Source organism: Gadus macrocephalus, chromosome 20 (genome assembly GCF_031168955.1).
Source record: "Gadus macrocephalus chromosome 20, ASM3116895v1".
Taxonomy (NCBI): Eukaryota; Metazoa; Chordata; class Actinopteri; order Gadiformes; family Gadidae; genus Gadus; species Gadus macrocephalus.
The window spans coordinates 2,372,495-2,389,437 of NC_082401.1; the positions used below are offsets into that span (position 1 = coordinate 2,372,495).

General features: G+C 43.1%; 1 protein-coding gene across 2 annotated transcripts in view; it reads left to right on the forward strand.

Moving 5' to 3' along the window:
• pde1a (phosphodiesterase 1A, calmodulin-dependent) overlaps nt 1-16,943 on the forward strand; it is a 66,010-nt gene continuing 49,067 nt past the window's right edge. The window contains exons 1-2 of one of the 2 annotated variants that reach the window (XM_060040508.1): nt 1-278; nt 13,586-13,612. In XM_060040508.1, the coding sequence (XP_059896491.1) occupies nt 208-278; nt 13,586-13,612 (98 nt within the window). In that variant the 5' untranslated portion in view covers nt 1-207. The remainder of the gene's footprint in view (nt 279-13,585; nt 13,613-16,943) is intronic. The other variant, XM_060040509.1, reaches the window with a different exon arrangement.

Below are 16,943 nucleotides of genomic sequence, written 5' to 3' on the forward strand. Positions count from 1 at the left end.
ATGGATTCAATCAGTGCATTGGAGCTTTTTAACATGTTTAGCATTCTAGCTATTTAGCTGGGAAGCTGTGGAACTCAGTAAACTCTCTCCAAAGGAGATCGGGGGAGGGCGTTATGAACCAATAAGACATAAGGACAAGTGGGAGGAGTCTAGTAGCTGAGTCAAAAGCAGAGCAAACAGCTCACAGACATCCTCCTCTTCTTCAGGATGGACGAAGAGGAGCCCAGCGCGTCACGACAAAACCAGCCGGACAGCATGTGGATCCACCTGAAGGGAATGTGAGTCTATAGATTTATATATAACAATAATATAACATTTAGAACAGGCAACATGTGAAGAGAATGTGAGTCTATAGATTTATATATCACATCAATATAACATTTTGAACAGGCAACATGTGGATCCGATTGAAGGGAACGTGAGTCTATACATCGCTTTAATATCACATCAATATAACACTAGTGTAACATATAGAATAGTATGTATAGAGCCTATATATGGTCAACATGTGGATCTAAATATATAGAATAAAACATGATACAACATGAATGATAGATGAGTACAAAACAGTATGAGTATATAGAACAGACCCCATGTGGATTTAACGACTGTGATGTTTGTAATGCAAACATAACATGTGTAACAAATGTTTTATCCATTTGTGGATGTGGTCAAGAGGAAGGGAGCTGTCTGTCAGAAACATAACAAGACACAACACATGTGGTTTCAGTATAATCATGCTTGTTGTTTCTCCACTTTGCTAAATAATGTGTATTGGGGCGTAAGAAGTATTATCAGTGTGGGGGACAGTAGGTTTCACGGTATCCTGTAACAACAGTATCACACGGTGCATAAGCCCACTGCAGAGTCATTATTGACACAACGTCCATACCAGTATCTCTGAGTATTTACCCTATAAAACGATAAGTGAAACAAAAAAAAAATGTAGGCGCTTCAACGTTGACGTTTGTATTCTCAGATGGAGCTATCAGTGTTAGCCGCTCCCAGGCGGAGCTCCATAACCCAGAAGGCTCCCGGACTTCAGACTACTTCCACAAACAATGTGTTCTCAGTATATATCTTCTTTATATTCTATAGTGTAAAATACTAAGATTAGATAAATGTATGGTCCTTTACGTTTACATCTCTCAACTTCTTTAAACACAGTAAAAGCAGTAAAACTCAGTATAGAACAGATAGTACTCAGTATAGAACAGACTGTACTCAGTATAGAACAGACACTACACAGTATAGAACAGACACTACTCAGTATAGAACAGACACAACTCAGTATAGATCAGACAAGCAATTTAAATACATTAAATACACACCGGACTAGTGCACTCACAAAATATTTAAAACATTCTGGTTTCACGGGACTGGTGCTGGGACTGGGACTAGGATCGACACTGGGACTGGGACAAGGATTACGAGGCCTACAGCCATGCTGATATTCAGTACAACAGCATGACCTTGAGTGTGATATTGCTTTTATACAACTACAAGTTCTACATGCACCATTTATTTGTTAACTGTAATAAGCAACAAAAGATTATGATTATGATTGTTTATTTAATGATTTATTTGGCTCCGCCAACACAAATAGATCCGCAACTGGACTGGTACTGAACTGTTGCCAAGCAACACATAAACACACTAGCCAGTTAATAGCATTAACGGTTACTAGAACACCTGTAAAGTGGAGGGATACATGTATAGTTATATGTCCCAGTGCTGTTATACTCTATATCGGCACTCATGGAATGCCTCTTGTCCAATCAAATTACTTGGTTGGAACAAAAAAAAACTAAAAACCTAACATTAACAAAACAACCTAGAACTGACAGTATACAATTGAAAAAAAATATATATCGTACTTTCAAAAACAGGAATAAATACAAACAGTGGTTACTTAACATAGAACTGAGGTAGATTTGTCTATAGCACACCTTGACTAGCCTGCAGGGGACGGCCTCTAGCAGAGGGCTTGAGGCTCTTCCCCACACCAATGGCCTACTTTTCCTGCGTTGACATGCACTGTCAGGTGTCTTAGCTGCTCCAGCAGGCCCTGTGGACAAGAGAGGGACAAATAAAATGCAATGTTAACTTCAAGACCAAATTAATATATATTTGTGTTTATCACAATATCATTTAGTGATTCCTTCGAGACATTGTGCAGGCATGCGGGATGCATAAATAGACGTCCACACTCAATGACGTTTTCAAAGATAATGTCATGGCTGGGGCAAGAAGATCACGTATAATATATACTCTATGTAATGGTTAGACTATGACCTCACCAGCCCCTCTGGTGAGGTCTTTAGTCCCTTCAGCCAATCAGCTTAAGGTTACGCCCCCAAAGGACGCCTCTTGTCTGTTCCTCTCATAGAAATCCAGCTGTGAACATTTATGTTTGTGTTTATGGCTGATATCCATTTCTGATAAACTGATACTATTGGATGCTATTTTTAACAAGGCTATATTCATTTTACCTGTGTTGATTAGGACAGTGTTTTTTATGTTATCAATAGTATTTTTGTAGGCTATAATGTGGCTGAAAGATAAGATTCAACAGACCACTATGACTAGCTCTCCCCAGGTTAGCTACAAGTACCCAGCTCAGCAGTGTATCAACTGAGGTGCTTAAAGGAATAATTCACTCTTAATGTACATTTCTATCAATAACAGGTTAAAACAACAAAGATTAAGCTCAAAGTAGCTCACATCTCGGCACATCTAACTAATCACGCTTTTTAATAATTTCTAAGGTCTAATGGCAGACACGGTCAAATTTGGGAGAACTTTTGCTTACTTCCACTTCATGTTTGTTTAGACCAATAATGTTGCTGGAGATGAGGGTCTGTGTGTGCGCAATGTCAGAACATAAACTCGACCATTAGTAGTGGTAAAAAACCAATCAAATCAAATCCAGACTGTAGACTGACAGCTGTATTAGAATCTCCTCTGAAAGCTTCCTCACTCGTTTGATGAGTTTCTTCAGTAGAATCTCTGTAACATCTCTGTAACCTTGTGTGACAGTCGTCAATCCGCATCACCAGCACCTCCAGAGCAGAACTCCTGTCACATCTGCTGGCCCTATTCAGCAGAAGCACTGGAAAAAGGTTTTTAAGCCGTACTTCATTTGATTATTATTTTGTAATTCAATTCAAATGAAAAAAAATTGTTTTATTTTTAAAATAACTTTTTTTTATTTCAAAATACTGTGAAATATAGATATTTTTAATTAGGAGCTCAATTAAGAAATATTCATTTTGACAAATGTAAAATTTTAAGGTTGTGTATTCAACTGATTAATAATTTTGCCATTCAATCCAAATAATTTTTTTTTGTTTATTAAAACACTGTTATATTTGAGTAGGAGCTCAATTTAGAAATATTTGTTTAGACAAATGTACAATTTCAAGGTTACGTACAAGCATGCGCATGCGCATTAAATACAAAGACGCTTACGACTACTGGACCAAACCGCAGTGTTGCCAACTTAGCGATTTTGTCGCTATATTTAGCTACTTTTCAGACCCCTATGGCGATTTTTTTTCAAAACAGCGACAAGCGACAAATCTAGCTCCTTTTTCAGCTGCTATTGGTGACTTTTGGCGACTTTTTGAGGTGAAAGCACTATCGCTATTACCTCTTCACAACGAGCACCGGGTGCCTGCTCGGCCCCTCCCCCGTCTCAACGCACTTAAGGTGCGAACACACCAAGCGCGTACCTCGCGTACCATGTACGTGCGTAACGCAGCGAAAATGTTGCTTGACCATTTTGTGTCAAAATGGTCACAAAATGCGCGTACGCATACGCGCGTAGATGAGACCGCCCAAAACTCCCCCATCCCCCCAGCCTGTGGCTGCGCTGGATTTAGGAGTCCGAGGAAGGAAACCCAAACGCCGCCGTGTTTGGATGGATGATAGAGCTTGGATCGGGTTAGATTAAATAATCTCGGATATAAATAACAATAATCGGGTTAAATAACTTCACATGGTGTGTCTGGTGTGTTTCCAGCATTCGTAGTGTTGATCAGCAGAGAAATAGTCCGCCAAGACGTTGAGGTTGCTTAGCAATCAGAGACTCTGTCCATGCAAGTGAACGGAGCGTTCACTCTTCGTCATAACTATCAAACCAAACATCCTTCACATTCACCGAGCGAACATTATGAGAGTAAAATGCACATTTCTCGCTAGAAATGTTTCCATAAACGCATTTAATGGCGTAACTATGTTACTATTTCCACTCAGAATAAAGAAAGTTGCCGGCCGTGGCTGCCATGGACATGGCTGCTCTGGAGTCCGAGGTAGGAAACCCAAACGCCGCCGTGTTTGGGTGAAAGAGTTTAGATCGGGTTAGATTAAATAATCTCGGATATAAATAACAATAATCGGGTTAAATAACTTCACATGGTGTGTCTGGTGTGTTTCCAGCATTCGTAGTGTTGATCAGCAGATATATAGTCCGCCAAGACGTTGAGGTTGCTTAGTAACCAGAGACTCTGTCCATGCAAGTGAACGGAGCGTTCCCTCTTCGTCATAACTATCAAACCAAACATCCTTCACATTCACCGAGCGAACATTATGAAAGTAAAATGCACATTTCTCGCTAAAAATGTTTCCATAAAAGCATTTAATGGCGTAACTATGTTACTATTTCCACACAGAATAAAGAAAGATGTCGGCCGTATGCTTCTGTCCAAGCTCACTACTCTCTGCCAGTGACGTCGGGTCAAGCTCAACGCTGATTGGCTATTGCGGCGCGTATGAGCGTAAAAAGTTCAATTTTTTGAACTCCTCGCGTACATGTACGCGCGTATATGTACGCGCGTATATGTGCGCGCGTATATATACGCGCGTATATGTACGCGCCTCATACGCCCCTACAGCGAGTAAAATGTTGCTTGGTACGCATGATACGCGTGTACGCACCTCATACGCGCGTAAACCAATGCTTCCCTATGGAAAAATTGCCGATTTTATACGCGTGGTACGCAGGTGTGGCCGTACCTTTACAGGCAGCTCAGTCCTCGTGGTAAAAAGCAAACTCAGGAACCGGATGTCCTTGCAGACCTTAAACTCCATCCTATACATCCGATATGGATTAAAGCTGTCAGGTGATGCTTGCTTTGAGCACCAGCTGCCTGATCATGTTTTGAAGCTTTTTGGAACATCAGCTGCTTATTCATTCAAGGTAGCACCTACAGCTGAACCTGCAGTAGAGAGCCTTGACCAGAGTGACGATGACTCACTGGTTCTGTGAGCTAGCACAGCCTGTCTGAGTCTGGAGGGAGGTCTGGAGTAGGCCTAACTCTGCCATTTAGATTGTTAATATATATTGTATACAAAAATATGTTATGTTTAAAAATGTCAATGTTTTAAGGCCAATTTCCACTGGAATCGGCACGGAAGCGGCACGGCAGCGAATCGCTCGCCGAAAATAATAGAAACCATTAAAGTCAACGTAGGCTATTCCACTGGATACGGCACCGGCACGGCACGGAACCGTCCCTAAACCGGCTCTTCTATTTCTGAAAGTTGCCGGTTCGCTGCCGTGTCTCAGAACACGACTACAGCCAATCAGTTTGCCTATGTGCATGAATATTCATGAGCTCACATCGATCCCTATGCAATTCACAGGGTATTGTAATATTATACAGTCTATGGTATCAATAGCTAATCAGTGGCAAAGAAGAAATTAAAGTCCGCGTCGATGCCTCGCAAGTCCAGTGTCGCGAGTGGACGTTGCCATGACATCTAGAAATCATAGGTCTACCGTATTTAATGGGTTATGTGTATGGTTGATTATAAGGTAGGCCTATGTATATGTATATATATATATATATATATATATATATATATATATATATATATATATATATATATATATATTATAATGTATATTATAATATATATGGTTTGAATATAACTCAGTAATAATATTGTATGAATACTTAATAATTATGCTCGTCTTGAGCCATCTGTCGGAACGTGTCCGTGCCGCTTCCAGTGGGGATTGCAGTACGGAACACAGCCGCTTCGCTGCCGTGGCGCTTCCGTGCCGATTCCGGTGGAAATTGGCCTTTACTGTGACTTGTTAAGGCCAATTTCCACCGGAATCGGCACGGAAGCGAACGTAGATGTCATGGCAACGTCCACTCGCGACACTGGACTTGCGAGGCATCGAAGCAGACTTTCAATCCTTCTTTGCCACTGATAAGCTATTGATACCAAACCATAGATAGACTGTATAATATTACAATACCCTGTGAATTGCATAAGGATCGATGTGAGCTCATGAATATTCATGCGCAAAGGCAAACTGATTGGCTGTAGTCGTGTTCTGAGACACGGCAGCGAACCGGCAACTTTCAGAAATAGAAGAGGCAAGTATCGTAAACGAAGTGCCGGTTTGGGGACGGTTCCGTGCCGTGCCGGTGCCGTATCCAGTGGAATAGCCTACGTTCACTTTAATGGTTTCCATTATTTTCGGCGAGCGATTCGCTGCCGTGCCGCTTCCGTGACGATTCCAGTGGAAATTGGCCTTTAGGCTCCTAAGTGGACCATAAAGTTAAAAACCAAACCAAACTTAATTAAAACAAAAATGGAAAAAAATTATGTAAATAAAAAACAACAAAAAATAACACCTAATTAACTCCGCCACAGTGTCCCTTTTTGGTCACTTTTGCCGGTCCCAAGCCCGGATAAAGGAGGTGGGTTGATTTTATTTTTTTAAATTGGATCAAACAAATTATATCGGATGCATATTATGACTTAAATGAGAAACAATTGTTTGATTAAATTTTAATCTTTTTGATTGGATGAAACAAATTATTTCTGATAGATATTTCTTAAATGAGAAACAATTGTTGGAGTGCATCAATATTTTTTTGTTTAGGATTTAACATACGATTTAAATGAATTATACTTGGTGCCAGGTCGTTTGTTATTGGACTTCTGTGCTAGTCATGGATTATCCATAACAAACACCATGTTCGAACATAAGGGTGCTCATAAGTGAACCTGGTACCAGAGTACCCTAGGCCGAAGATCAATGATCGATTTTGTGATCGTGTCATCTGATCTGAGGCCGCATGTTTTGGACACTCGGGTAAAGAGAGGGGCGGAACTGTCAACCGACCACCATCTGGTTGTGAGTTGGATCAGGGAATGGGGGAAATTTCCGGATAGACCTGGTAAGCCCAAACGCGTAGTGCGGGTGAACTGGGAACGTCTGGAGGAGGCCCCCGTCCTAGGTATCTTCAACTCACACCTCCGGCGGAGTTTTTCTAGCATTCCTGTGGAGGTTGGGGGCATTGAGCCGGAGTGGGCGGTGTTCAAAGCCTCCATTGCTGAAGCTGCGGTGGCTAGCTGTGGCCTCAGGGTCTTAGGCTCCTCAAGGGGCGGTAACCCTCGGACACCGTGGTGGACACCGGTGGTCAGGGAAGCCGTCCGATTGAAGAAGGAGGCCTTCCGGGATATGATATCCTGGAGGACTCCTGACTCGGTTGCAGGGTACCGACAGGCCCGAAGGGCTGCAGCTGCTGCCGTGTCGGAGGCTAAGCAGCGGGTGTGGGAGAAGTTCGGAGAGGCCATGGAGAAGGACTTTCGGTCGGCACCAAAGTGTTTCTGGAAGACTATCCGGCACCTCAGGAGGGGGAAACGGGGAACCGTCCAAGCTGTGTACAGTAAGGATGGGACTCTGTTGACCTCAACTGAGGAGGTCGTCGGACGTTGGAAGGAACACTTTGAGGAACTCCTGAATCCGAATAACACGCCCTCTATGTTGGAGGCAGAGCTCGAGGTTGATGGTGTTTCGTCGTCAATTTCCCTGGTGGAGGTCACTGAGGTAGTCAAACATCTCCGCAGTGGCAAAGCCCCAGGGATTGATGAGATCCAGCCAGAAATGCTAAAGGCTCTGGGTGTTGAGGGGCTGTCATGGTTGACACGCCTATTCAACATCGCGTGGGAGTCGGGTACAGTGCCAAAGGAGTGGCAAACCGGGGTGGTGGTTCCCCTGTTCAAAAAGGGGGACCAGAGAGTGTGTGCCAATTACCGGGGTATCACACTTCTCAGCCTCCCTGGTAAAGTCTACTCCAAGGTGCTGGAAAGGAGGGTTCGGCCGATCGTCGAACCTCAGATTGAAGAGGAACAATGTGGTTTTCGCCCCGGACGTGGAACTACGGACCAGCTCTTCACTCTCGCAAGGATCCTGGAGGGGGCCTGGGAGTATGCCCATCCGGTCTACATGTGTTTTGTGGATCTGGAGAAGGCGTATGACCGGGTCCCCCGGGAGAAACTGTGGGAGGTGCTGCGGGAGTATGGGATAAGGGGGTCTATCCTCAGGGCCATCCAATCCCTGTACTCCCAAAGCGAGAGCTGTGTTCGCGTCCTCGGCAGCCAGTCAGTTTCGTTCTCGGTGGGTGCTGGGCTCCGCCAGGACTGCGCCTTGTCACCAATCCTGTTTGTGATATACATGGACAGGATATCGAGGCGTAGTCGTGGTGGGGAGGGGTTGCAGTTCGGTGGTCTGAGGATCTCGTCACTGCTTTTTGCAGATGATGTGGTCCTCATGGGATCATCGGCCTGTGACCTTCAGCACTCACTGGATCGGCTGGCGGCCGAGTGTGAAGCGGCTGGGATGAGGATCAGCACCGCTAAATCTGAGGCCATGACTCTTAGCAGGAAACCGATGGATTGCTTACTCCGGGTAGGAAATGAGTCCTTAGCCCAAGTGAAGGAGTTCAAGTACCTCGGGGTCTGTTTCGCGAGTGAGGGTACTATGGAACGTGAGATTGGCCGGAGAATCGGAGCAGCGGGGGCGGTATTGCGTTCGCTTTACCGCACCGTTGTAACGAAAAGAGAGCTGAGCCGCAAGGCAAAGCTCTCGATCTACCGGTCGATCTTCGTTCCTATCCTCACCTATGGTCATGAGGGCTGGGTGATGACCGAAAGGACGAGATCGCGGGTACAAGCGGCCGAGATGAGTTTTCTCAGAAGGGTGGTTGGCGTCTCCCTTAGGGATAGGGTGAGAAGCTCAGCCATCCAGGAGGAACTCGGATTAGAGCGGCTGCTCCTTTACTTAGAAAGGAATCAGCTGAGGTGGTTCGGGCATCTGGTAAGGATGCCCACTGGGCGCCTTCCTTGGGAGGTGTTTCAAGCACGTCCAGTGGGGAGGAGACCTCGGGGAAGACCCAGGACTAGGTGGAGAGATTATATCTCAACACTGGCCTGGGAACGCCTCGGGATCCCCCCGTCAGAGTTGGTCAATGTGGCCCGGGAAAGGGAAGTCTGGGGCCCCCTGCTTGAGCTGCTCCCCCCGCGACCCGACCCCGGATAAGCGGAATAAAATGAAAAATGAAGTTGTATTATTTTGTTTTTATGAACATAGGAAATATTGTTTGAGGCAAGCTATATATTTGTCATTGGCTCAAGTTATGTAATATAGATGTGAACCATTACCCATTTTTTTAATTGGTTCAATGAAAGACTTTTTCCAGTGCTTAAAGCACACTCCCAGAACACTGTCTCGGCGCTATCCCAAATTTATATTGGGCTCTTTAAAAATAATATATGTTGGTTAGTTCCTTAAAAATAGTGAACATTACATTTGACTTGTCTTTCTCTCTCCAACTTATCTTTTCTCACAAGATTGGCAGTTTTGCAAGGTCACTACTATGCAGGGAGTTGCGGAAAGGATGTGCTAATTTTTTCTACCTTTTCTTTGCAGTAGGGGTGACTCCGCTGCGCGTCGGTGTCCTGTTCGCCCTGTCAGGGCTTATTTTCTCGATAATGACCGGCGTTCTATACATTATCCCTTACTTAATCCAAGTGCCCACAGGCCTATCAGAACGTGATTCACTAAAACTTCGGAGTCCTATTAGATTTCGGAAGGTGAGAGAGTTAAAGTGGAGAAATGGGTTGCATATAGTCATGGGTGTGATCATAGCTGAGTTATTGACATATTTATAGTGAAATATAGATGTAGTTACGTAGAGATGCGAGATAGTAATAGCTGAGCTGAAATAACTATATAGATGACATATATGGTACAGAAACTAGAGCTGAGATGGAGATAAGATTGGATAGCTTTGATAATGACATAGTTTAGATGTAAATGAGATACAGATAAAGCTGAGGATACAATCGTTGAGATAGTGCTGAGATATAGTGGTATAGATCAAGCTGAAATATAGGTGAGCTATAGATTTAGCTGGGATTAAGCTATAGTTTAGACAGAGGTTTGATATATGAGATATAGCTATAGATGAGAAAAATATGAAATTGTCATAGAGCTGAAATATAGATCAGATAATATAGACATTTTGAGTACACAAATCAGTACATGTAACTTTCATCTTTGAAGTTGTAAAGCTCAGACTAATTGTGTACGTGTAGCGTTCGCACATTGTTGTTTGTTTTGTGACTAGTGACCAAAGCAGACTATATTTCTTACACAAAATTAGTGTATTAGCAATATAGGACTGGGACAGATTGGTTTCTCTGTAGTTATTATATTAACTATGTATCATTGTTAATATAATAGATTAACTAATTAGAGTTATAAATGTACTGAACCAAAGGTCCTGCCACTGTTTTGTTAACAGGAGTATGATGAAGACAGAGCTTCGGGGAGGGGTTGGGAGTCAACTGAAAACATTAATGCTTCCCCGTTACATCAACAACCCAGACACAGATTACATTTATATGTTTTAGAGGGTGGAGATGGATATTTAGTTTGGGTTGTGACATCATGAGCTCCTCCAGCAGCTGACAAGACCTGGAAACTTGATACTTGAGGCTCTGACAAAAATGGTGACTTGTGCCTTGACTTGCTGTGAGACTCCAGTCTGAGTCTCTGAGGCAGTGCCACTGTGCCACTGTCAAGCTAAATTAGAAGTAATTCAATTATGAAAAATTTAAAGGATTCGTTGTGTGTCTTAAACATCATGCAAGGATAGACCTGCCACCAAGCAATAAGCCCTGAGCATAATTAATTTGTGTAGCCTATTCATGTGTGGTTGCCAGAGTTTGTAATAACGCCGGTTAAAAGAACGGCGTTAGGTAACGCCGTTGATTTTTCAGTAACGGGGTAACCTAACTTATTACTGTCTCCGTCGTTACAACGCCGTTACCGTTACTGTACGTTATATGCGGTGCGTTGATCAAACATGCTTTTGGTACCTTGAAGGGCATTATCCCGCTTATACCATAGTCACTTGCCAAAGAAAAGAAATTAAGATCATTTATATTTTCATGCGTTTTACAATCCAAATATAAAGTTTTTCACATAAAAAGGACGGACCATAGCTACGACTTGGCAACGGGAGGTACAGAGATTAGCCAGAGAGCTAACGTTATGGATTGTACATATTTATAATTCGAAATTCGTCCCAGCCTTTATACCACAGATACTCTAGGGTCTATAACATATAACCGCGTTGTCTGATTAGTTTAATTAATTTTTCACAATTCAACAGCCCTCGTTTTGAAAAATAATCACGCACCATCGTTTCAATGGAAATCGCGACGGTCTATACTTTCAACATAAAGTGTACATATTCATAATTCGAAATTCGTCCCAGCCTTTATACCACAGATACTCTAGGGTCTATAGCATATAACCGCGTTGTCTGATTACAGTTTAATAAATTTTTCACAATTTACCAGCTCTCGTTTTGAAGAATAATCACTGCGCCATTCTTTCAAATGGAAATCGCGACGGTCTATAAATTCAACATAAAGTGTACATATTTATAATTCGAAATTTGTCCCAGCCTTTATACCACAGATACTCTAGGGTCTATAGCATATAACCTTGTTGTCTGATTACAGTTTAATGTAACAGTAAACTGACAAAATCGTTAATTAACACCGCAATTGCAAATTAACCACACAGAGATAACCATGGCAACCAGTCAAACAGATTTTATTTTTGCCACCATTCTGCGCGCGCATCCGCTGTGTTGATAAACAAATAATCCCCCTATTAATAAAGGCTTATTACAAGGACCTTAATATAAAGCGTTACCGACAGCTGTTATTTGAGAACATATAGATAACTCAAGATAGGCCTACAATATGCACTTTATTTTTAAGATAGCTCCAGTCCAAATTAAGAAGAAAAAAAACAGATCTCCCTCCTCCTCAGAACCTCGCCCACAAGGAACATTTCCTCTACTGCTGAGTCTGAACCATTTACCTAGATCCCTTATAGTCCCTTAGTGTCTTCATAGAGATAATGTATCGTAGAGACCATTTCAAACTTTAAATAATAACTAATAGAATAGTTAATAATAGAAAATATCAGCAAATCTGGAGGGGAGGTTGATCCTTGTAGATATAGGTGGGATAGAGCTGAGATGGAGTCACATATATAGCTGATGAGATATAGAAAAGAGTAACAGATGTAGTTGAGATATAGAGATGAGATATAGGTATAGATGAGGTATAGGTATAGGCCTATAGGTGATATATAGGTATAGATGAGATATAGGTATAAATGAGATATAGGTACAGATAAGATATAGCTATAGGTGAGATATAGGTCAATAGAGTATAGGTATTGATGATATAGGTATAGGTGAGATATACAGTGTAGGAATAGATGCTGTGATAGACAGACTGAGTGGTGAGATAGTGACCCGTCGGTAACCATGACAACAGAACCAGAGCTTTAAACTCATATTGCTCGCTTCTCTGCTTACAAACTGTAGTACATCAAAGACACACTAATGCATACACAATGTTACACACACACAAAAACACTGAATACAGAAGCAAACTCATTAACGCACAAAAATACACACAGACACTCTCATACAAACAAACACAGAGACACACACACAGATTCATTAATGCACACAGTAATTCAGAGCAATGAAGACATTTATAGATAGGTACATAAACACATTGTGTGTGTGTGTGTGTGTGTGTGTGTGTGTGTGTGTGTGTGTGTGTGTGTGTGTGTGTGTGTGTGTGTGTGTGTGTGTGTGTGTGTGTGTGTGTGTGTGTGTGTGTGTGTGTGTCTGTGTTCACACTGCGTTGGTGGAGTCCGCTCAAAGTTCCTCCTTGTGTTTCTATGACAACGACAAGGCATTATGCCGCAGAAAGAGAGGGGGAGAAGGAGAGAGAAGGGGAGAGAGAAAGAGAGGGAGAGAGAGACAGAGGTAGAAAGAAGAGGGAGTGAAAGAAAGATGGAGGGAAATAAAGAGAGGAGACAGAGGGAAGAGAGGGGGAGGAGAGAGAGGGAGGAGAGATAGAGGGGGGAGAGAGAGAGAGGTTGCAAGCAGAGACAACCAGGGAGAGAGGAGAGAGATGGGGAATAGAGACAGAGAGATATACTGGGGAGAGAGAGCCAGAATGTTGTATTTAAATCCTTGTTTTTAAATGATAAACATAATCCCAGCCATCCCCTCTGTGTTGCCCCTCCCCCTGATAAGACCCCGCTGGCCCTGTATGTGAGGCTTTGGCAATGCAAACATGTTGTTGTCATGCTACAAATAATTAATCAAATGAGAGGGTAGAGGGGGAGAGATATCTGAACAGTGTTTCTAATTACCTCTATTTCTGTTAACAGGCACAAGTTCAAAAGCACGTCCCAGAGGTAAGACACACGCACACACAAACACACACACACACACACACACACACACACACACACACACACACACACACACACACACACACACACACACACACACACACACACACTATGACTACATCATTAAACACTAGATCATTAAACACTACATCATTAAACATTACATCACTACACAATATGACTACATCATTAAACATTACATCACTACACAATATGACTACATCATTAAATACTATGACTACATCATTCAACACTAGATCATTAAACACTACATCATTACACACTATGACTACATCATTACACACTATGACTAGAGAAAGAGAAACCGAGAAGGTTGTGTGGTCGGAGCTAGGGGTAGAAGGGGAGGAGGGTGAACAGTCTGTGGTTGGGGTGAGAACAGTCCTTGCAGATGCCGCGCGCCTTTCGCAGGCATCGCTTGCTCTGGACAGCCTCGATGGAGGGGAGTGAGGAACCGATGATGCGTTGCACAGTTTTCACCACCCTCTGCAGGGCTTTCCGGTCAGAGACAGAGCAGTTGCCATACCATACTGCGACACAGTTGGTAAGGATGCTCTCAATGATGCAGCGGTAGAAGTTCACCAGGATCTGAGGAGACAGATGGGCCTTTTTTAATTTCCTCAAGAAGAAGAGACGCTGGTGAGCCTTCTTGATCAGCTTAGAGGTGTTGAGGGTCCAAGAGAGGTCCTCTGAGATGTGGACACCTAGGAACCTATAGCTGGTGACACGCTCAACCTCCACCAGTACCATGTATAATGAAATCTGCCCCTATAATGCAACATATGTATCCTCTCGGTATAGGAAGACTCATACTCTACCTATGCATTCGAAATTAAACATTTGAAAACAGACCATGAAGAAACAAGAACAAGAAACAATGACTCAATGAGTGCAAGACACATTGAAAAACGTCAGAATACATTAAACTATATCTATATATATATATCGGAACTCTCTCCAAAAAAAAACCTGTTGACAGTCACTCATTTTCAAAACGTGAAGGTGACTTTTTGAGGACTCGTGGTCCTTCGCGGCTTACAATTTTGGGTTTTGTGTCCCACTCTCAAAACTATTGGACCTGTGGCCATCCGAAGCATGTTTACGACAGAGAGCACAGAACATTGTCTGGCTCGTTCCGTAAAACACCAGCCAGTCACAGTGTTGCCCACTGTCCGATGTTCGCCATCTGTCATTAAAACAACGCTTATTTTTGGTGATGACAGGCGTACTATCATCCGCCACCTGTACCAGCTGTTCTCTTTCCTCCGTCGAGGAAACCCAACATTGCTTTCTCTAGTAGTTCTTTCTTTATCTGTCAATAATTTGCCTAGCATACTATACCGAATGTTGATACCGGCATCTATGGTAACCGGTATATTATTCCGGATGTTGACAGTCGCAGTTCAGCAAAAGAGGCGTAGAAGAAGAAGGGGACCGGATGTTGACAGTAAGTTGTGGGACTGTGCAGCGCTGTATGACAAACGTATTAAATATGCTAATTTGATCGGACCTGACTGGAAAGTATTACCCGACACAGTGGCGGGTGAAGTGACACAATTCACCCGCCACCATACAAATCCACCCGTAAATGGCGTGTGGCGGGAGTTAATTTCCATCCCTGCTCCAGTATGATGTCAGGGCGAGGCCTCTCTGAGACTCCACTATGATATCAGGCTGAGGCCTCTCTGAGACTCCAGTATGATGTCAGGCTGAGGCCTCTCTGAGACTCCAGTATGATATCAGGGTGAGGCCTCTCTGAGACTCCAGTATGATGTCAGGGTGAGGCCTCTCTGAGACTCCCGTATGACATCAGGGTGAGGCCTCTCTGAGACTCCAGTATGATGCCAGGGTGAGGCCTCTCTGAGACTCGGACCAGTATGATGTCAGGGTGAGGCCTCTCTGAGACTCCAGTATGTTGCCAGGGTTACGACATTCGTCGTAAAAAATGTACCTTGTTAAATTCCCCTTAGCTTTAAAACCTGTCCGTTCAGAAGTCTGTGTTTGCAAAATGCTTTAGTCTTGGTCATAGTTATATAGTTTATATATTGATATATATAGTTATATTTCAATCATTACAAATTATACACCAAAATACAAACCGCTGCTATCAACATTTTTGGTTGAACCATCCTTTGTGCTAGATGTCTGCACCATTTGTTTATACTTTACATGGTCATAGTTTTTATATAAATTCAAATAATAAACATAAAAGCAACCAAAGGAACCTTATAGGTGGTCAAAATTGGAAGGAAGTTAAGCCCGCTGGTTCCTGAAGGCCAAGGTTCTCATCCCAGTCCATGTGTTACCGTGCGAGGCAGTGAGGAGAAGTAACAGTTCTGCCAACAGGGCAAGACAGTAAAGCTGAATGACACAGTTGTGTTCAGTAACATTGTGACTTACCTGCTTCCATTTTCTCAAATCCCTTTGTCCCGCCATCTGAAACTTGTGCTCTATATCTTCTCCCCTTACTGTGGCTCTATCCCCATCACTGATGTGTCTTTATTAGATGGAAGAGGACTGATTTGCTGATTGAAGACTTGTGCAAAGGATTTTCACAAAGGTGGATAAGAGGCTCATGGTTATGCAAGTAATCACCATCAACTGTTAATAGATGTCCTCCTCTTGTTTACCAGATTTAATCCCATAACGTTGTGGGTCTTTCTATGAGATCTGTGTTAAATGTTTTGAAAAGGGTGTGAGAAATGTGTGAAACCAATGAAAAGGTTTTAACACATTTGCAAGAAAAGCCCTGCTGTGCTGAGGAGGTTGTGATGAATATCAGGTGGATGCCAGTTCCCTTAGAGTGTCTTAGCCAGAAGACAAGGCCATGCTGCAGCGAACCACAGGGGCCGCTCGCAGTAGGCCTACTGTGTTTGGGTTCTGTGCAAAGGCTTATGAGTGGGAGATCACTAGGATTTAGGATCTTTGCAGTTCATGTTGGGTTGAGTTCAGGGGCGGAGTGGGGCACTAATAGCCACCGGGAGAATCCTCCCCGGTCCAACCCTGCCCCCGGCCCCCCCCCACATGTTGGGGTCGCCGTGGTATACGGTATTAACGGTGTTGAGGCCAACACCGATTACTCAACACCGGCAACACCGTCAGTAATAAAAAAAATAATCTGTAAAAATGAATGATGTAATTATAATTAAGAAAATAAAAATGTGTAAAATAGGCCACAGTTCTGCTCTGTGCGGAAGAGAATTGGCGCTCCGAGAATTAGTAACCATAGCAACAAGACCGGTAACCATAGCAACACCGGTAAAAAAAAGCACTCCGGATGGCCGTAGTGCTCCCCGCACTACAGCCATCCGGAGGC